This window comes from Gallinula chloropus, assembly GCF_964237585.1.
Source record: "Gallinula chloropus genome assembly, chromosome: 5".
NCBI classification, from domain to species: Eukaryota; Metazoa; Chordata; class Aves; order Gruiformes; family Rallidae; genus Gallinula; species Gallinula chloropus.
In genome coordinates, this window is record NC_140090.1 from 65,504,276 (window position 1) to 65,526,664 (window position 22,389).

Genomic DNA, 22,389 nt, shown 5'->3' on the forward strand with positions numbered 1-22,389 from the left:
CTCAATGTTCTTTATAATAAAAAATGCTCCACTTTATTTGTGCTTTAGTAAACTCCAGCTCTTGAGGATCAGTAGGTTTTCTTGATGCATTCCCTTCAAACAAAAGGTGTGAGCTAGACCATTCCACATCTCTGGAGACTCTAGAACTTGTCATAACAAAATCTCCCACAACAAAGTCCAAATGCTCTGTTTGGAATCTGTCAGCAAGACTGTGCTCTGGACTGACCTGTTTTTCCAGATGTCCACCACATGGGAAAGCATCAGTTCCTACTTGGAAACTTCTGTTGATATCAGCTGCAAAAGGCTTAGGAGGAAAGGATGGAGGAGAAGAATTGCAAGTATTGTGTCGTTGGTACAGGGCAAGACATTATGTATATCAGATGACTACCACAGCAGATTTCCCTCAAAGGATCTGCTGTCTTTTCCCAAAAGCTGCAGGTTTTTTTCTCTGCTTAGCCCAGCTATGTCTCTGCATGGTCTGTGCTTACTAAAACTACATTTTGTATGAATATTATAAAACAACTTTCTAGAAACTCTGGAATTACAGTAAAACTAGTCCACCAATTCAATGTCAGCAATGTCTTTTCTTTAGGGCTTACTTCTATATTGTGATATCATTGAATCAACATTTGTAAAGGAACAGCTACCAAGCAGAAAAGTTGATGCCATGGATAATTTTCAGAAGTGTTTTGCAATTTTAAAATTATATCAGCCAAGAGATGACAACAGCAGTTACTGCATGTCAAAAAAATTTCACATAGAAGTCAAAGACTGGAAGGCAATCCGTGTGGATCTGGTCATAACCCCCTTTGAGCAATATGCATATGCTCTGTTAGGCTGGACAGGCTCCAGGGTAAGTAACCACAACAGTCTATGTTTTGTTGGCACTGCTAACCTATTTTTGCTGCTGCAGAACCATTCAGAGTTCATGGATTTTTTTACAAAAGTTCCTTCTCTCCGTACATCGCATTTCATGCTGTCATCAGCACGTGATCATAGGTTGGAGCTGATCACTGACATTTATGGATGCTTCTCTGGAGGAGTTAACACCTATTTTCCTCAAAGCTTAGTTTTTAGGTTCATAGAGCTACCTTTTCAGTCAGCTGCATTATCTTTTTACATCATAGTGGTGTTAAGAAGCAATTTAAAATTTAAATGCTTATTGAGTAGAGAGATGATTTGTAAAGTGCCACAGAATTTTGCAGGAAATTACACATGTGAGGAAGAGATGTTCTAAATTGGAATTTAATTTTTTTTTGTAGGAAATTGAAAAGAATTTGACATCTTTCTTTTTGGATTAGATAAAATTTTTATTTCAGTTGCATTTTAATCGAATGTTTTAAATTGTAAAAAACTCAAAAAACAGAAAAACTAAATTTACACATTAGTACAAGAATAAAACGTGTTTTAATATTTTAATAAGCTAAGAAAGCTTAAAATTATAGCTTCTTTCACAATAGGCACTGTCATTTAGTATAGTATAAAATAGTACAGTATTTCCAAAATAATAAAAAAATCTGTCTAAATGCAAACTCAAATGATTACTTTCCAGACAGAATTATTTTTTAATCTGTTTTACAGATTAATGATTACATGCTTTCCATCTGATGTTCATTTTCTTAGGGAGTGATTACATGGTATAATGGAGAGCTCCTAAGCCTGCTTTGAGTGATCTTTTTGATGTGCTAGAAGCAGTACAGGTGCATTACCTCTCTCTTCTACTCAGGTTAATTGGAAGCAGGATGTTTTAGACCAAGCAAAATGTTGCAATTGATGTGCTTTCCTGCTGAGCTGATGAGTTACTTCAGTTAGTTTTCTATTTTTGAGACAATGAGATGTCTTTATCTGCTTCTTGGATTAACTTTGGCAGACTTCAGGTTCCTTCTTTCCTGGAAATATTTGGCTGCTTAAAAGCCCTTCTCTTAACTCTGTTGGTGGGTGTCTACACTAAAAATGCACTTTGTGAGGCCCTTTGAGTGGGCACTGACTCCATCTTGCTCTGCCTCAGCTCCTACTCCCTGTTGGGATAATTCACTTACAGACCGTGGGAGTCCACCATAGACTTACTTTCTCATACAGTTCCCAACTATTTTCTGACTAACCAGCTGAAATAACGGAACATTGCCTATCAAAATATTTTCCTTTCAGATGATCTATTTTTTCAGACTAAAATGTTCATTTCAGAGGTAATTTTTACATTAGTTTATTATTTGGCTTGGTGTTGGAACTCTTATACTAAAGATAACAATGTTCGTTAGTCAGAATTGCTGTTATTTGTTATTTATTTTATAGCAATTTGGACGTGATATACGGAGATATGCTACTCATGAAAAGAAGATGATGTTGGATAACCATGCCTTATATGACAGGAGAAAGGTACTGTTTATTCTCAGGCATAAAGTTATGGTGTTTTATTTCTGAGTCTGCATTTTCAGTTTAATTTTAATATTCAAATATATAGAATATTTTAGCTTGATTCTCCATTATGTGGAAAAAAGTCCCCCCTTCACAAGATTTAGTTTCACTGATAGAGCCTGATTACCTCTAAACAAGTAAGTCCAGAAGTCTTTTATGTCATTGCTGACATAATTTCTGAACTTTAACAAGAAATGTACGTTTGGAGGAACTGTGGAACCTTCACAAAACTGAACACAACTCATCTGCAAGTATTTGAAAAAAGTATCTTACTGTCTCGTTTCAGTATGAAAAGTCATTCCTCTGTCACAGGCAGGATTTCAACAGGGATTCTGTTGACATTTCAAAGGAAGAAGGAATAGGCTAGTATAGGTTCATCTAGAAGACCTGAGGAAGTTTTTGTAGGGATAGTGGTTTTGCAGGGATACTAAGTGGAGAACAGGGATCATCCTGCCATTAAAGCACTCCATTCAGAAGTCTGTGTGGCGTTCTGTTTAGTCAGTATTGCCACTCTTGGTAGTACTTGGTAGTGTTTCTGGGCTCAATAGTCTTGGCTGCAGTTATACTGATCTCTGCATTTATCTGGCTTAATGTCTGTATTTGTGTTAGGCCATTTTAATAATAAACAAAAATCAATATTTGAGATGTTTATTGATACTGTTACAGGGGAGAGCAAAAGTATATGTCAAGATTTTACATTAATCTTTTCTATATATTCCTCATAGAACAAAGATTGCTTTTAGTGTCTCTACTTACTTTCATTGTGAGATGCAGCAGTGATCTAAGGCCTCACTCCATTTCAGCTGTCTCCATATGTGCTTGTCAGGCTCAGATGCTATAGCATTCTCACTCAGTTCACATAGAAACCTGGGGAAATGATCAGACTAATGATCCATTTAGTCAAATATCCTGTCTCCAACAATTGTCAATACTGGATGCTACATAAGAAACTATAAAATTGCATAATAGATAAATACGCTATCAAATGTCTAAGGGGGGAAGTTTCTTCATAAACTCATGAATGATATGTCTTCCTGCCCATCTTTCATATTTTGAAAGCATTGAAAACATAAACTCTTTGCCTCAATATAGCAAATGTTATTATCTGCAAGTTAATATGTGCTCTGTTAAAAAGCTTTTTGGGTGTAACATAACTGCATTAGGGAAATACAAAGTTATTAAGAAATGCCAGTGTTATTTTTTGCATGGCTGGTGTACAAGTATATATCAGTGTATATATGTACATATAGATATAAAATGTATATTACTCAGAACCCCAAGGTATTCAGTGCTGCAAAATAGACACTATTCATTTATGAACAGCATCAATCAGTATTGGGTTTTTTTTAATTTATTGTCTTCTGGGGATGAAAATGTGAGTTTCCATGTGTACTTCACTGGACTAGCCAGGATGTCTGTCAGATAAATGATGAATTTATCTTCACAATACCTTCTGGGAAGAAAGATGCTCTTGTCTTCCCAAATTTTCAAGTAATTAACTGAATCAATGAAAACTTCAAGACCCTCAAAATCTGTACATTTGAAGGGCACTTTTGCACCATCTGGCCTGAATATTCTCCAGTTGAGTGTCTGCCACAGGACTTCAAAAAATACATGGAAATCTATATCCATGACATGTTACACAGAGCCATCAGCTGTAGCTGTAACTGAATCTCCAAACCTTCTACATGGCTGAGTCTCAACTTGCACTTCCTCAATGCACTGCCCAGAACTGAAGAAACAGAATTAGTGATAGGGCTGAGAAGCAAGGCTTAGAATTCCTGCACTATAAGGCAAATATGACAAGGGCTAGGGAAAAAACCCCAAACCCTCCAAATCTTCAGGGCAAATTTCAATTTTCTTTACCATGACGTCCTTAATCTAGAACTTCTATACATTGAGTGAAGGACATGAACAGATCAGTTGTTCCTTTCTGGGAAGGGACTCTGTTTCTTTTAGAATGTCTGTCCATCTGTCATCATTCTCCCCAGTAATATGTAAATCTCCCTTTTCTCATTTAATCCCAGACGCAACCAGTTTGCTTCCAAACTTTATTTTCTGCTGCAAAACACAGATGTACTAAAGATTTTCAAAAGAAGTCATGTTGATCTGTTGATACAGCACAATACTGTTCTTTTCTCTGCTGCATTCTCAGAAATAGCTAAATTGCACTACCTGAAATTTTCCACAAAGAAAAAAAGAATTCTAAGTCAGATATAGAATATGAGAAATTTCACATGAGGCAGCACTGAATTTATAATTTACTTAAAACAGGGTCTTTCATCAAATAGTGTTATTCCAACAAGAAGCAGGGAGACACACACAGCTTCCCCACCCCCACCAGTTTAGTAAGCTTAAAATCAATGATGAAAACAATCAGTAACTTTGGCGCTGTTTCTGGAAATGTATATCCAAATCATTAAGTGTTTAGAAGCTTTTTTCTTAATTATGAAGACCAGAGAAACTCCTTACCTGTAATTCTAATGTTTTTGTTTAAAAACCATTTGACTAGGATGGTACACTAAACACAGGAATATTTTATCTGTACCATCTCTTAAAATTAGATTCGAGCACCTATGTATTTCATATGTTCAAATTTCCTTTGCCAAAGGAAAGCTTTCTTAAAGCTAAAAACGATCAGGAAGCAGATATCCCTCGTGGAAGGTACTGAAGATCCCCCAACACAACCTTAATTAAGGTTAATTAGGCACCATAGGTAAAAAAAAAGAATCACATCTTTTCCATTTTTCTCTCCTTTTTCTCTGGAGAAAAAGTCATTGACCTGATGTCAATGACTATGTCAGCCCTGTGGCCCACTGCCTGAAATGTGATGCATGTCAGAGAATCCAAGATTCCGGCGTTCAAGGGGTTGCACCAGCAGACAATCCTGGTTACTTTAATGTATTTCCAAAGGGATTCTGACAGGAATACGGAGCATTAACACAACAGTTAGGAATCAATTACATACCTTTGCAGAGGGGAACAAAAGAACAGATATTTCCTCCAGGGACTCGTTACAAAGTTACACTGTGAAATTATTCCTCAGCCTTGATTTTTAAATTTTTTTTTCCTCCCAGTGTAAATCTGTTTCCTGCATGTGTGGGTTTTTGAAGGCAGTGTCACACCATCAAACTAATGATTATTTTCATTTTGTAGCAAAAAGGGCATTTTTTTAGATCTTCCATGGTACAAAAACTGTGATGAGAAAAATTGAAGATTTGCTACCAATTATCTGTCAGCCTCTTTCTCATAAAAAGATTACTGGATGCCCAAATTTGTGCCTGTTTAGAACTGTATCCCAAAGTTCTTGAAAACAGCATTTGTATGTACCAGCTTGGAGTATGGAGTTTTTGTGATATACAGCTGGAGATCAAATCTTGTAAGATTCTCACAGTTATGGAATGATCAGCCATAAGGAAGAAATAGAAATTGTGTATTCCCAGTTTCTTATTATTATTGCTGTTGCACTGGTTACAAACAGCATGACACTTATATGTACCAGGTCAATGAAATTCTCACTATAAAACTCCCCTACGAAGAAAGTCTGAGGGAGCTGGGCTTGTTCAGCCTGGAGAAGAGAAGGCTGTAGGGGGACCTCATTGCAGCCTTCCAGTACCTGAAGGGAACATACAAACAGGAGGGGAATCAACTTTTTAAAAGAGTAGACACTGGCAGGACAAGGGGGAATGGATTAAAACTAAAGGAAGGAAGGTTTAGATTAGATATTAGGGGGAAGTTCTTTACAGAGAGAGTGGTGAGGTGCTGGAACAGGCTGCCCAGAGAGGTGGGGGATGCCCCATCCCTGGAGGTGTTCAGGGCCAGGTTGGATGGGGCCCTGGGCAACCTTGTGTAGATCCAGCCCTGGAGGTTGGTGTCCCTGCCTGTGGCAGGGGGGTTGGAGCTCTATGATCCTCAGGGTCCCTTCCAACCCATGTCATTCTATGATTCTATGATTCTATGAATGAATAATATGCTCTCTAGGTAAAGTAGAAGTGCTTTTGCAAAAAAAAAGGAATTTCATTTTTCTGTGAGAACCATAAATCAGGCCAGCTGAAGAACAGGCTCTTCCTTAGAAGGTAAAGTGTTTAACCCGGAAATCATGGCATCACCGGTTGGTTGTATACTTCATATTGCATTTGTGGTCATTTATCCCTTAAGCCACTATAAAGAATTCTTGGCTACTACATGCATTATGTCTAGACTTAACAAGGAGGTAATAAAACCATAAGCACTGACCTCTATTGTGTATTTATGTCATGTGGTCACAGTTCACTGTATGAACTTCAGATTTTATGTACATAAGCATATAGAGAGTTTGCCACATACTGAGATTTGAATGGTACTTTGCAATAATTAAAAGTTTGTGATATACTAGGGCAGTCATTAGCAAGTTTTGACAACATCCTGACAATGTTTTAGCTGGGTGAAATGGAGAGAGATCTAGTGGATCTAACTGAAGAAGATACAGCTCTAACTAGTTTTATTTTTGAACACCTGCCTTCAAGCTGTAAACTATCACCTGCTTGCATGAGAATGCAGTAAGTGTGTGATTTACTTTCACTTTAATGTTTTCTTAATTTTAAAGTGATTTTTAATGTGCCTGGCAAACCACAGACATTTTATTCTTAAAGTAGTAGCTGTCCTTCAAGTATGAGTGCTTTCCCCCTTTTACAGTGTCAGCAGCTTGGAATAAGATTCAGGAATGCAAAGGTTGTTGGTTGCTCCTTTACCAAACTCTGGTGTTAGCTGGAGTAAAGTATCCTTATCATGCAGGAGGGCTCTGTATAGCAGGTCTGAAGCTGGACTTTATGATATTGGGTTTTTTGTGCTCTTCACCAAGAGAGTGGGTAAGACTTAATGTGGAATGACTGTTCTCCCTTGAAATGGCTCTTAGACTCGAGTGTGTGCTTTTTCTTCAGTAAGCATGTTACTTAAGGAAAAACTTACTCATTCTCCAGAACATGAAATGCTAAGGGTCCAATTGGCTTATAAACAGCATTCTCTTTAACTTTGATGTTTGCTCCATCATAAATATAATGTCTTATTATCTGTCTGCACTCTCTATGCCTTTTGTAGACTCTGATATTGCTACCTGCTTTCTCCTGGGTGGTATTAATATTTCAAAATCTAAGGAAAGACTGTAAAAAAAATGTGGCTACAGCTTAGTGGTGTAAAATGTCAGTTTGAGAAGTTACATTGCTTACCCCACTATTGAAAGGATCCAGTAGGTCCTTGTGTGTTACCCAGAGAGCTGCTGTAGCTCTGGAAGACATAAGCTATGTTTTTCTGCTGAATTTAAAATAAGTGAATTTTAAATATAGCTGAGATTCCAGACTAAGCACAAAAATTAAATTCAAGTTCCAAAAATTTCATCATCAAGAAAAGCTGTATTTTTCCTTTAATCTGATATTGTTTTAACTTAGGTTATTCTGACATTTTCTTTTAGTTGCTCTTTGGCATTGCTGTGAAACCTTTTTGTTGCTTGTTACTCTTAGAAATCCAGAGGAACATAAATATGTTGGTTTCCATTTTTTTTTGCTGCTTGACTGTGTCCCTGGATGTTATCTGAGGTTGCAGCTTGCAGTTAATAAATATCAGATTGTTGTGATTCCTGTTCTTCCACATGGATCATCCATTTGAAATCTGACTCAGGTATCTAATTTTTGTTATAAACAGCAGTAGATTTGCTGCAGTCTGGCTGAATGAAGCATTCTCTGGCTCTCTATGTGTAGTCACTGGATATAAAAGGTCCTTCTTCAGCATACAAAAAACCACTGTCCAAGCCCTGAACTTGGGAAGATCTTAAATGCACAGCCAAACAATTCTACAACACGTGTAAACTTTTGCACATGCTGCTGGTGCTTTGGCTCAAGACAGAACAGAAGCAAGAACAGCTGTTAACATGTGTGGAAAGCACTTGTGTGCAGACTGAAAATACCATCTGGAGGTGAACTATTCTCTTTGTGCCTTTTCAGTAGCTCTATCTTGCCTAGTACAAGTGTCTTACCATGGAGCATAGTGTCAGGCTGCTAGACTGACGTGATTAAGGGCAGCTAAAGGACATATGACATTGGCGAGTGTATTTAAATAATTTTCAGGTTTTCATGTTCTCTAAAATGTTTTCTGATCCATCTTTTAATCCTGATTTGACTTGTGAGAAGACAACATGAGGAGTAAAGCACCTGAACATTCAGAATGAAGTGACAATCGTGTGAGCTGAAGAGAACACATACTTCGTTATAACATAGCCTGAGGAAGGAAGATAGTCCAGAGACTTGACTGTTATCTTAAGACTTGGGTCCTGCTTTTTTCTCTGTCATTTTAAACAGGTCATTTAACCTTTCTTGATCTTACTTCCCAGCAGTAAAACTTAATTCCCACAATGCAAAGGTACAGTAAGGATAAATAGTTCACCACTGTGACAGAAACTAGTCCTGTTTACTGAAGGATTTTGATCACTCAGCATTTTATTTTTTCCTAGAGAAAAAGAATAAATATTTAATGAAGAATTTTGATCATTCAAAATTTGCTTGCTGTCTTAATCAGAGAGAAATTTAAAATGTTGGCACTTCTGCAAAGGGAAATGCTTCTTGAATCTCAACTTGGGAAACAATTCACAGATCAGACTGTTCCAAACCTCCAAAACTCAGACAGCACTTGGGGCTGCAAACTCAGAGGCACTTGGTGTGGCTGGCTGCTCCAGGCTCATGAGCCTATGAGCTCTGGGGACCCTGGCTCTGATGTAATTAAAATGACTTATTTGAACTCTGGCTCCCAGTAGCCTGTCAAGCAAGTTGTTGAGAAGATGGGTAAGCTGGCGGGAGCTCAATAAAAGTGCCTGGTAAATTAGATTCTATTGTTTGGGTTTATTTCCAGGGCAATATTTTGATAATTGCATAACTTTTATGGAACACTTAGGGTTTAAATCACAGAATGATCAGGAATTACAAATGAGCAGGAAAACTCCAATAACAATTATTTAGTGTTTTGCTGAATAGATGTGTTCACAAGGCAGTAGGATATTATGTTTGTCTGACTGTACCTGTGTGAAGTAGAAATTTTGTTCCCTGAATTGTCTTGTCCTTAGAAATCTTAGGAAGTTGCATTCTGGTGATTCTCAGCCAGCAGAATCCATATATTGTGGTTCTCAATAGAGAGATTGGTGTGAGGATGCCCCGACTTAAGTACAAAAGATGCTTCTGAAAGATCTACTACGTCCAGTCCTATCACTTACATAACAGATACATTTCAGATTTTAAAATGCAGCATTTATCAAACTTTTAAACTATTATTTCCTAACTAAAATCCCTTACCTGAATTAATTTCAAACTAGTACCATTGCCAAATACTTCAGAAACCATGTAGTCAGAAAATAAGCTACAGTTTCAGCTGTGGTGGAAAGAGAACAAGAAAGAATCCCTTTCATTCAAGCTATATTCACTATTCTTGATACCATTTGCTGTCCAGCAGTTCCTTGGAGCCAAGGAAGCCTACTGTATTCAGCATCCAAACTGTAATCAAATAGCTTCAAGTGCCCTGTGCCAGAACTTCTGAATAATATGTTTTCTCACATTGTTATCTTTTCAGTACATAAGTGAGTGTGTGGGAGTTTGAATGAGAGGTGAGATGGGCTGGATGCATTAAGCTGCTGCAAGTACTTTTCTCTATTCCTGTTTCATGGTGGGAGATTTGTAGGGATGTCCAGTTTCATGGCTGGAAATGGTCCTTTATAAAATGTCTCTTTTCATCTTCCATCTATTACACCACTACTCAGTGGAGATCTTCAAGCTGGTTGTGGGATCTGAGGATTGACTTTGTCTTGTAGATTTAGATTTTTATCGTGTGCTTTCACAATGTTACAGAAATCACTTCTAAGTCAAATTATTACTTTATGCAGTACAGAGCAGCAAAATGAAGTGTTCCAAGTAATTAGCATTGCATTTTTGTAAAAGAGTAGGCTGGGTTCCTAGGGTATAATTGATTGATTAAATTATTAGCATATGAATGTTCTTGCACTAACATCGTAGGTTGTTGGGTTGTTTGTAAGAGGAGGGTCACAAGCACAGTGTTATTTTGAAGAGTCATTGGAGCTAAAAGCAGTTATTAGTTTTATGTCCTATGAAAACTTAAGAAGGAAAATAGCTGCCTTAATGTTTTGTATTGTTAGAGAAATATTGGGAAAAAATGACACGATGCAGAAGACTGTGAATGATTGATGACAATTTTGCATTTAAAATCCATTGTGTGAATTTGAATGGCGTTAAATGTTATTTAGTTGTTGAATAGCAGGAGAGGTGGTTTATAGAACTGCTCTGAATAGTAAATTCACAAGATGCTCTGAACATTTTATAATGGGATCCAGCTTTGCAAAACGTTAAGTGCTGTGAAATGAAAATAGTAAATGAAAGTGCAATGAAAATAGTAAAACCCTATGCTCCCAGTTGTTTTTTTTTTTTTTAAGAGAATATTTAGTTTTCTTTGGGAAGCCACTAAAAGCATGAAAGGGGAAATTTATCCTGGGTTTTCTACCACACTGTGCAGTTCACATACATGCAATAGTCATCAGCAGCATTGCAGTCTTTAATTACTTGCCTGCAGAATGCATTCCTGTTTAGAAAAATCCTTAACTGACTCTTGAAGCAGGGATGCCCTCTCTGTCTTTGCACGTCTATGTAGAGCCAAATGAAAGTGTGGTTGAGCCCAGGTAAATGACTATTATATGACCATAATGATCTTATGAGCTGGCTCAGGGGTTCTGTAATCACACTGAGTTCTGCTACTGCCCCTCCTTTGCCCGAGTAGTTGCTTTGCAGACAGCCACAGTGTTTGCAGCAGGCAGCCCCTCCAGTCGTGCCTGCCAGCATACTTCAACTCCCAGCCACCCCTATGACATTCAATTTTTCCTCTGAGCGAAAGTCTGTGTTGCTGGCATGCCACTTAGCCAGTTAATTTTATTTTGAAATAAATCTTACCCAACATTACCCACATTGGTCAGAAAAGTTATGTTTGCATGGTGGCTTGCCTTCAAGGATGAAAACATTTTTGAGGAAGCCAGACTAATTGCAAATGGCTGGGTCATTGCGTGAGCTTCCCAGAACTTCTAATAAAAAAATCAGCTTTGTTTTCCAAACATTATTTCTTTTCTTATCACTACCCAAATTATTACATCTCATTACAAAAACATGTATCACTGGGAAGAAGAGCTGTCTCTGATTCTATACCCTCATTTTATTACATAAAGATGTGTAATATTTCCACATATTTAACTGTGTATTCAAAAGTTACTGTCTCAATCAGTTTTCTTGTATCATCTGAGAATGTTTACTCCACACTACCTTTCACTTAAAAAGGTGCCTGCAGAAGTTTACTTGCATAGTTAAAGAGACATTTTTTACGATTCTTTTAAAAACTGGATGTTAGAGTCTTATTGTGGCAGATGCTGCTCTAAAATTATGAAGCTATAACAGTGAGACAGTCAGTCTTGAGAACATCTTGATGAATTAAACATGCTGCAGCTGCAGAGTTTGCTTTAGATGTCTACAATAATGACTGGATTAAAGCTAAAGTAAACATAAAGATCCAAAGTTTGTAATATTGATTTCCAGTGTGATCAGTTGTTCACACAATCATTACTACAATTAAACACTGAGTCATTGTAAACAGATGTACACACTTTCATTTACATTCCAATTCTTGCTGTCTCTCAGGAAAGTGGAAATCGCGTATGTGATTTGGGGGATTTGTTCTTTTTGCACCTGGTCTGTTTGTAAAAATTAAGAATTAAAATAATCTACTTTTCTTACCTCCTGGTAAATTAAAAAAAATATTATGCATTTTCTTCCAAAGTGAGCTTCTCCCCAGTGTTCGCTTAGTATTTTAAATGTTTCACACATCGCTTATGATAGTCTATTTTTACAAAGTCTGAGTGTAGCTCATGTATATGTTTAGAAAAATTTAATCTCTTTGTAATAGCAAGCTGCACACCTAACACAAAGATAAATGTACCTAATTGTTGTTTCCTTTGCTCAGTGTGTTTTCTGAACAATTCTGTGAAGCCTGCATTTCTAGTAAAAACTCTCAAAATGTATAAGTAGGTGCAGATCCCCAATAGTTTTACTATATTTTGCTATTAATTTTAATTTCTAGGGCAGTGCAGAGCCAACCATTTTCAAGTGTTTTAATTCGATTATTCCACCAGTACACTTGGGTAAATTTTTGAATTTGGGGCAGGTAACACAACCTCAGATTTTCTGTTAAAATTAAAAAAGATATCAATTGAGAAGAAGCTGAGGACAGAGGAAGCTGGAAAATGAAAGAGCCAACAACCAGGCAGGAAAACGGAGTGTGGAGTGGGAGTGAGAATGGGAAGTCTGTGGTGGATGTACAGATTTGATAAGAGCAGCTGGACAACGATGAGGGATGGAAAGGGTATATTGCATTGTGGAAAAGAGTCTGGGTTGGTTGAAGAGACTGACTTGAAAAGGGGTGCAGAAAATAATGGCTGAGCAGAGATATGAGAGGAAGTTTGATGGATTGAAAAAGAAATTAAATTCATGAGGCTAATGCTTTAAGCTGGAAACAAGAAACAGGTAAACTTTCAATTACCCCGAATAACTGAGTAAATTGTATTTATCTCGCTTTGAATATGGTATGAGTGGAGCCTGAAGTTACATTAGAAATCTGAGGGGAGAGATAAAGGTTACAACTTAGAACAGGAAAGTAGGGAAGAGAGAGACCTAGAACAGACATAGGTTGTAAAAGCTCAAGTCACTAAGATTGGCTGATCTTATATTGTCCTGTCAACCCAAGAATGTTGTCAGTGCTGTCAGCAAATACTCGCTGGCCTTGTGGCATAGTGTATTTCCTGCCTAGTGAAAGAAGCCTAAATATGTTACAGGACTTGAAAGAAGCTGTATTTCTTTGGAGAAAAAGAAATGCATATACATAGGAAAACTGAGCTAAGGTTAAAATACTATAAACCACATTCTAGCATTGCTTAAATTGCAGGTCATTGATTTTGCAGTCTCAGTAATGTTTTTTTGAAGTGGTTTGGTTATATTAACCCCATATGAATTACACTCAACTGTGTTTCATAAAATCCAGGATATTCTGCATTTATTTTTATTCATTGATATGAAGCTTTATAAAGAAAACCGTATCTGACAAGTGATGGCTACTGTGAATATCCTATATTTAAAGCAAAACAGTAGTATAGCTAAAATGGAAAAGGAAGTAATATCTGTTAACCTTTTTAGTGTCCTTGTGGTAGGACACATTGAGAGAACTACAGGGGTCAATAAGTAGAGAATTCCTATTATCTGCAAGGAAGCACTGTTTCTCTTTACAATGTGCTATTTAACATGTTGATTTTTTTTGCATGGGTTGTCAGATAGTTCCAAGCTTCTCTTCACTTTGTCCAAATCTGAAAACATATTCTTGTAGTTTGGATGGTAATGTACTATAGTCTTATTGTAGGATTTTTAAAGTTATTAAAACTGTAATGTGAAATTGGATGCATAAGCATGTAGCATTTTGCAACAACACATATGTCATTTTAAACATACAATCATTCCATTATATGCACAGCACTGTCTTGCTTGCAAAGTAAATTTTAGCAAATAAAAAGTGCTTGTTCAGTTAAGTCAACAAATATTCATAGTTTTTACTATTTTATTTTCCAAAGTGCCAGGTCTTCAGCAGTGGTCTTTTTCTTTCTCTTTCATCAAAGCTACTTGGAATAAACGCTTTGACTGCATGTAGAAAGCCTTTTTTGTTACTCCATGTTATAAAGCAATTAGAATAACTGCCTAGAATATCTTAACATCAGTCTGATTATTCTGTTTTGCTCAGTAAATCTACTATTTATTGTTCAGAAATGTATTATAAATAAATCTATAACTGCAGAGTTAGAAAACAGATTCAAGAGAAACATTCAAGTATGATATTACTGACTAAAAGCACAGGAAATGTCCAGTGGTAAAATGAAAAAAGAATTTATGATTCTGGCTTATATTGCCTTCAAATATTATTCATACCCAGAATTATTAGAATAAATTCCACTGCACTATTTTGCATCAATACCATTACACAAGATTTTCCCTGAGGGTATCGAGTCAACGGGTAATGCTTGTAATACTACTTTTTCAATCATGGTTTGTTATAATGTCATTTCAAAGAGTCATTTTTTCTTCTCTGATTTATTTATCATCCTATTTGTAGCTGGATTAGGAACAGATTAATTTTTATTTTAAAGCAGACAGGATGATATGAATATTACTACAGAAAATACCAGTTAAGCAGGAAAATTACATTTTAGGATAATATGATGTCAGAAGCACTCCGGGTTATTTGCTACTGAAAACCGTTATGATACCATCAAAGGGAAAAGACACAATGTCTACACAGTGCTGTGGAATACTGTTATTGGTCTTGCAAAAATCACCAATGCAAGCCTTAAAACAAACCCCCCCTTCCCCTCCCGCCCCCCCAAAAAAAAAGAGAAAAAGGAAAAACAAAAAGGAAAAACACCTGAAGGTTGTTAGTTGTATTGCTTAGGAACGTACTAGAAGATAGATGCTCTGATATTATAACAATCCACAACATGTAGGTAATGTGTGTTGACTGTAATGAAGATAAATACTACTCAGAGTAAAATATTCTAATGGGTAATTGCTACACAATTCCTTAGGGCTTGATTCTGTCACATTTTTTCGTCAAGAAGTGCCTTATTCTGAGAATGTTGTCTCAGACTGTTGATGGAATGAGATGCTGTCCCCCTGAGGCTGGCTAGCAGTGTGAATATCAGGACCATGGAGAAAGTTCATTTTTTGATGTTACTTTCTGACAGCATTCATCCTGCACAGGATAATCACTGAATGCCATGATTTGAAAACTTTTCTGTAATGACACGATTGTATGCATTTTATCTGGAAATGGCTTTACTTAGACTTTCATTTTGGTTTTGCTTCCTCTATTCCCTCTACATAAAAATATTTAGCTCCCTGTGAAAGCTAGTGATTACAGTGATTCTTTTTAGTGCTTTGGCTACCCTAATGAGTCAGCTAATGATTTCAGAGAAGTAACCACCATTTTATGAATTGATGCTATAATGTATTCCCATACTTTCATTGTAGATTGATGGCTCTCTACCTCACACCTCTCAGTGTCCTGCAGGAGCTTATGGATCTTCTGTAACATGTTCTCTAAAGTTTCTTTAAACAATTCTGGGTCTGTAACTGGTGTAAAATTGCAAAGCTCTTTACTACACTGATGCTCTGAGCACATTTATGGTTTCCACCAAAGATGCACAACACTATTTTCCTGTAAAGTTAACAGTAGCATAGTGATGGGAAAGAAGATAGCTGAACAGTGTTTGAAAGGTATATTTTCATCTTGGTCATTACAAGTCAATAAAGAAGGAGTGGAGCTGGTAGCAACGCTGAAGCCACGCTGCATGGCAGAACATGACCGTTGGAAATTCTGATGCAGGGGCTACACCCTTTTATTGATGGCCATAAATACATGTATTGAGAAGGTACACATGCAGCTGTTGAAAGAAAACAGAATCATAGTCCCTGTGGGTAAACACAGATATAACCAAATTCTGCTACTGAAGTCAATAGTTTTTAAGCATTGATGACACCATTGGACTCCTGTTAGTTATTTAGTTAGTACTCTACGTAGTACAACATGTATTCCATTTTGAAATACAGCATATAAAATAAAAACAGAGGCCCATGTCTTTGCTAGGGTGGTGCTCAGTGGCTCAAATTCTACATGGCAAGGGTAGGAAATAGCAGGGAGTTATGCAGGCAAGATTTTAAAGATATACGCTTGAGAGAGGGTAGCTTTTGCTCACATCTCTTTTATTATAAATCATACTGATTAAGTAATGTGGATTGTCTTTAAGTTAGTAAATTCAAATATAGACAACAAATACATGGTAATGACCTCTGCAAAAAGTTTCCTTATTTTGTTCCTTTTTATTGCTGTGGAGATTTTTTATGAATTTTTCTCATAGGTTTCTTCAAACCTTGTGGCTTATACCTTTCAGAGCTATTAGCTTCCAGTTAATACAAGAAATCACTCCAGAAAGCAATTGCTTTTGATAATAGGAAAAGTGGGAATATCTTTTGTGAGTAAACAAGTCTTGAACAGGAAGCAATTGAAACACACTTAAGTTTGCAACATCCTTCCTCACCCTCCCTTGTGGCTGTGATTTTTGCTGAGTCACTTTGCAGGCACTACATGCACCTTCATGCACTTTCCTCTCAGAAATCCATTAAAGTAAAACAGAAACATCATAATGTTTTTTAATTCAATCTGTTGCAGGGCTTTATTAAGACTCAAAGAAGTTTATCTAGATTGTTGCTTTCCCCCCACTTTCTCATTCCATTATTTTCTATTCTAGGCACCCTTTTGTTCTTGCTTTTGGGCTGGCTGATGGTTGGAGTAAATTTGTGTGGTTCTGTAAATTTTGATTGGAGTAAAATGTTCTGACTCATTTTGTTAGAGATTTTAATCTGAGTTTACATCTAGATTAAGAAAAATAATCAGAATGTATGAACTAAAATTCCACTGAAAATTTCTTTTCAATATTTTCTTCAGTTTTACTTCCTTGACTTGTTATGTTTGTTGCACTCATTCTCTATATGAAAGTGCTGAATGGCAGAAGTTCATCAGTATGTTTGGTATTATTTGTAGTGTTAGCACAAGAGGTGCCATTATGAGGTCATATCAAGTCAATTGTTCAGTAACACTCCCTCCTGTTTTTTTTGTCTTTTGCTAGTCTATTACTGACGTCCTCCCTTTCGTCCTTCTCTCCTCATTTATTTTTAACTTATTTTTAGAAAATGTTACTAGCATCTCCATATTTATGATTCCAGGATAAATGTAATTGAAGTTGATGGGGATCAAGAATATAATCAACTCTGTTTATTTTGGGCCTTACTATAACTTAATTGTCAATAAACAGAACATCCACCTACCTGTGCCATGTAGTGAATTTGGATAATTTCTCATCAATCAGCCTGTGTAATCTGATTACTTCTCTTCTGAGTGACCTTTCTGAGAGAAGTTATAAGTGCTTAACTAAAACAGAACATATGTTCTCCCTGTCTGTCTTCTTGTCTCTTGGGCTTTCCTGACTCGGTTTCTTTGATGGTGGTCCTTGTAACTTGTTACATCCAAGACTTCCTAGATGTCTGCGTTCAGTGCATTCAGTTGTTGGCCTTGAAACTCGACATTTTATTTGAAAAATATGCTTTCTTTTCCAGAAGCTGACTTTTCTGTGACCTCAGACTTTTCAAGTTTTCTTTAGGGTTGTAAGCTGATGGAGATATTCAGGCTAGTGAAGCAGAGCAGGCTTCCCAGGTGAAAAGTAGCAGTGAACTTGCATGATTTCATAAAGCTTGTTTGCTAAAGTACAGCAGAAATCCATGCAGCTTGCTGTAGTCAAATGAAAAATCTTGTAACATTGGCCTGTCTTTAATTTTGCACCAAGAACTTTCATTTCTCCTCTTACTGAATTTGTGTACTCTCAGTCACAGGAGCTAACATTTAACCCTCAAAAATAGGAAGCAATGAGAATTATATTAATATAAACCATTAGGTATATGCCTAAGGATTTTTAACTTCCAGTTGACAAACTCCAAGCAGCAGAATTGAATTATTGAATCATATTAACTTCATATAAAGTTGAGTCAGAAAGATGCATGCTTTTTTAATGTCACTTCCCAAAATTTTGACAGCTGTAATAACACTGTATTGTTTGTTTTCTGGCCTCTTTGTTCTTTCTGTTTTCCTTACCTTTTAGACAGATCTTATTTCCGTGTTTAAAGAATTTTGTAGTACAAGCCCTAAATCTTGCAATTCTGATCATACAATGAATGAAAATGTGACTAGTTCATGCTTTCAAATGACTGTTTATTTCCTTTCTCCTCAGTTTTGTGGATTAGAAGAAGCTGCTTGAGGCTATTGGCACATATTACATTTAATAATCGTATATCAAGAAGCAATTTTATATATTACTGTTACCTTTTTAGAAAAAATTTCAACAATGACTGTTTTAGCGTTTATAAAAATTCTTCCATAAAAGTGCCAGGTGTTTGCACCTATTCCAACTTGTTTCTAAATATTGCTATTTCTAACATTTTCATGGATGATAAATAATTTAATGCTATACCCATTTATTGTCAGAATCTTGCTCTGAACTCAATAAAATATGAACAGTACAGAAGATAGCTGCAGTTAATCTAAGAACTGCAGGATTGATTACAACAAAAAGATTTCAATGTATTGTTTTTGTGGGCACACCGTCCATTTTGGTGCAATGATCAGACTTCCTTATTAGCTGAATATCTTACTATATGCAGGAGTTTAGGTCAATATAATCTGAAAATCATAAATCATAAAATAATTAAATATATACCTACATTGTAAGGTATACATTATAAAAGGCTAATTTATTACAAGTACCATCTTACTAAAGTTTTCTGCAGTACTGGTACACTGTATGTCCAGTGTTGCTGCACCAACCTTTACAGCATCTAGCAAAAATGGCCGTGTGGCAGAGAACAGATAAGGTAATGTCCAGGTCAGATATACCTTCCCATTGCTGATCATGTGGAAAGTATTTGTTATTTGAAGGAGTACTTATGTTTCTGCCATCACAATCATTTCTGTAAGCTCATTTTATTCATTTAAGTAACAGCTATTTAATTTTTTACAGCGTATAAATGTTATTTGAGCAAATGGAATCAGAGAAAAAGGAAGTGTGCGCAGTTTAATAGCTTTACAACTTTAATAAACCCTCTTAGTATATTCTGTAAATTTTAGGTCTTGTGTACTGAGGTGCACTGCTTCACTGAATGCAGTGCCTTTCAGACTTAGAGAAATGCTTTCACATCTCAGAAGCTATCGCAAGCAATGTGAGTAGCATTACCTCTGCTTTAGTTCCAAGTATCTTTAATTAAAAATCCTTAATTGACTTGCATAAGCGATGACACCTGAAGATGTCACTTACGTGACTAATACGTAAGATAAATTTAAGAGGGCATTATGGTATCTTTTCCTATGGATGATTAAGCAAGTCCTGTTGCTACCATCATTCATCTACAATTGACTTTACCCACAAAACTTAATTTTAGAATGGGTGCTGCCCAAGCACAATGAACAGTTAAGTTCCAGGTTTGCAAATGACAGTCTGTGCACTTCTTTCCTGTTGTTCATTTATCATTGTCATGCTTACTGCCACTGTAACAATTCCCAACATGTAAAGTGATGGGGGTTTAGACTGCTTGGTATTTGTCTTTCGGTATACTGGAAATACAGCAAAGTTAGACGTTGCCATATTGCCATTATATCACCATTTTAATAATTTAAAATTTTTATTATAAACAGATGTGAATAGGTGTCACATGAAACACCATATAAAAAATAATGAGAGAAAATAAAAATTTTAAATGGCATGATTTTGCTATGACTATTCAAGAATAATTCTCAAATAATATATAAAGTAGAATTGGACCATCTAGTTTCTCAGCTAGTACCAAGCCTGATAAGGATTTAAATAAAGAAATAAATCAAACTTCCCCATGTGTCTCAACTTCAGAACAGTGGGTTGCATATGTGCGAACAGTACATATGTTGTACATATGTCCCTTGAGTATTTTGCTGTCCAGCAGATTCTGCTGGTTCAGAACAAATAAATCCCATATCTTTAATGAAACTAACTAAATGGTCCTACTGGCTTTTATTTTGAGGTACACGTTTTTGAACTAACTTCCTAAGTTCATCCAGGGATGGAGACAATAGTAATTAAATGCCATGGTGACAGGATGAGAATTATATATAGTATGAGTCAATTAGACTCGATTGGTATTTTGCAAAGTATTTGGTAATAAACAGTAGGATATAAGTCCACTTGAAATCTGATTAAATTTGTGCATTTCGAGAAGCCTGAGTTCATATTGATGGAAAGCATGAGTAGACTTGGTTTTGGGAACTTTGTGTACACAAAGTTGACAGAGTAGTTATGGGCAGAACAACAGCTTCTGTGTCTCCTGAGTGAGCAACCTCAGCACAGTATTGTTTTATTCAGTGCAGTGTCAGGAGGTTGCTATCACTGCAGTATTTTTCCTTCCTGACAGAACGGTGGAAAGGAAGGTGGATGGCCATGGTAGAGGCAAGTGTGGGCTGGGTGCTTAAGCAGTATTGTTTCATTTCAACAGCTTAAAGAGTTTATCTAGGCTCACTAAAAGTACAGGCTTCTTAATATATGAAAAGTGCATATCCAGTGGCCTAAATTTTCATATAATAGTGAGACCCTTTGAGTTATGAAAATTGGGAATTTGTGCACAGTAATTTCCATTATTCTCAGGTTTTGTGTGTTCTTTTCTTCTGTATCTTCAGCAGAAGAAAAATATACTAACCATATTTTAAGATTTCTTGTCTCGATGTGTAGTGTCAACCTACTTACATTGCATTCAAGAAGTAGATTAAGGAGATACATGGAGGTACTCCAAAAATAGAACAGGAAAAGGGATCTGAGCTACTTTCCAGTGCATTCAACTTTTTTCCAATTATTTAAATGACATTTAAACAAAATCAGTAAAACCAGTATTTGCCTTCTACGCAAAGAAATATGGGCCAATGCTGATTTATATAACTACAACTATAGTTCTACATTATTGAGTAATGGTTTTGTTTTGCTGGCTTCTTCATGTTAAAATGTGAAATGAAACCAAGTGACAGTGGTAGTATAACATCTGTTTGAACTTTGGCAGTGCTAGTTAGGATATCATCAAGCAGTACTAGCTCTGTGCCTCCACACTCTGCTTCTCTTTCATCAAAAGTATTATTGATCATTAATGCCAAAATGAAAAATAAGAGGTACTAGTTCACATAAGAAGACATTTGGATAGCATCTGTTCTACATTAGGTGTAGTTAATGGTCATGTTTGCAACCACAAACGTAATGTTTACATCCATTGAAATAACAATTGATTAAATGGGATAAGAGCAGAGTGATACCAGCTGCTTCAGAGCATTGTTGTTTTAAGTGTGATTGTTGTTGACTTGGCATGTCTTGGATTTGATGAATATCAGTAAGAGGCTGAAAAAAAACCCAACACAACTGAGCAAAAGCAGTTCATTACTTCTCTTGAGAAAAACAAAAAGAAAAAAGGAAGAAAGAACAGTAGTGAATGCAATAATCAAATTTGCATCACTGTATAAGATGTGCATAGATTGACAAAGAAGCAAAATCATAGGTTATGATTAACATTAATAACACATTTCTAAAGCAATTGGCAGATATCAGCCAGAGATTCATTTAGAAACATAGCTTGTAGCGACTAAGAATGGTATTCAGCATCAGATACTTTGTATTAGAAATTTTTCCTGTCAAGCAATTGCAATGAATTTTGGTTGCAGAAAAACATAGAGTGACAGAACAAAAGAAATGGGATGCAATTTGGGGTCAGAGATATGAAGAGCTTCTATTAAAGGGTACCTATAACATCTGTCTACAAGTATAAGATTTTTTTTTTCTTGTTTTACTTTTTTTTTTTTTCAGTAATGTAGGTATATAGATTGACCTCTTTTAGTCATGGGGAAAAAAAAAAGATAAACCCACCCAAGAAAATCCCTAAATTCCTGTCCTCCCAGGACATACTCTAGGAACAAAATATCCCCAGTAATGTTACCTGATGGCTGATTATCAATGTCTGTCTTCATTTTCTTTTACTCTGTTCAGTATTTTCTAACATTTTTTTCAGTCCTGTCTATATGAAAAAAGGATCCATTTTACCCTGGTCACTGTTTTTCTGTAGGTTCCTTTTATTCCAGGTTCTGACATGTGAACACCCAGGAAAAATGAACATTATCTGTGCTTTATAAGCAGTCTTTGCTGTTGTAGACACAACTTTGACCTGTTAGTTCATTATGGAAACATGATTATTTTCAGCTTTTCAT

The 22,389-nt window shown here is 36.2% G+C and overlaps 1 protein-coding gene across 1 annotated transcript in view; it reads left to right on the forward strand.

Annotated features, from left to right (window-relative positions):
* DNTT (DNA nucleotidylexotransferase) overlaps nucleotides 1–22,389 on the forward strand; it is a gene marked incomplete at both ends in the record, with an annotated part of 89,343 nt that overhangs the window by 63,889 nt on the left and 3,065 nt on the right. Inside the window, 2 exons of the mRNA XM_084265380.1 lie at nucleotides 593–853; nucleotides 2,293–2,376. Coding sequence (XP_084121506.1) covers nucleotides 593–853; nucleotides 2,293–2,376 — 345 coding nt within the window. The remainder of the gene's footprint in view (nucleotides 1–592; nucleotides 854–2,292; nucleotides 2,377–22,389) is intronic.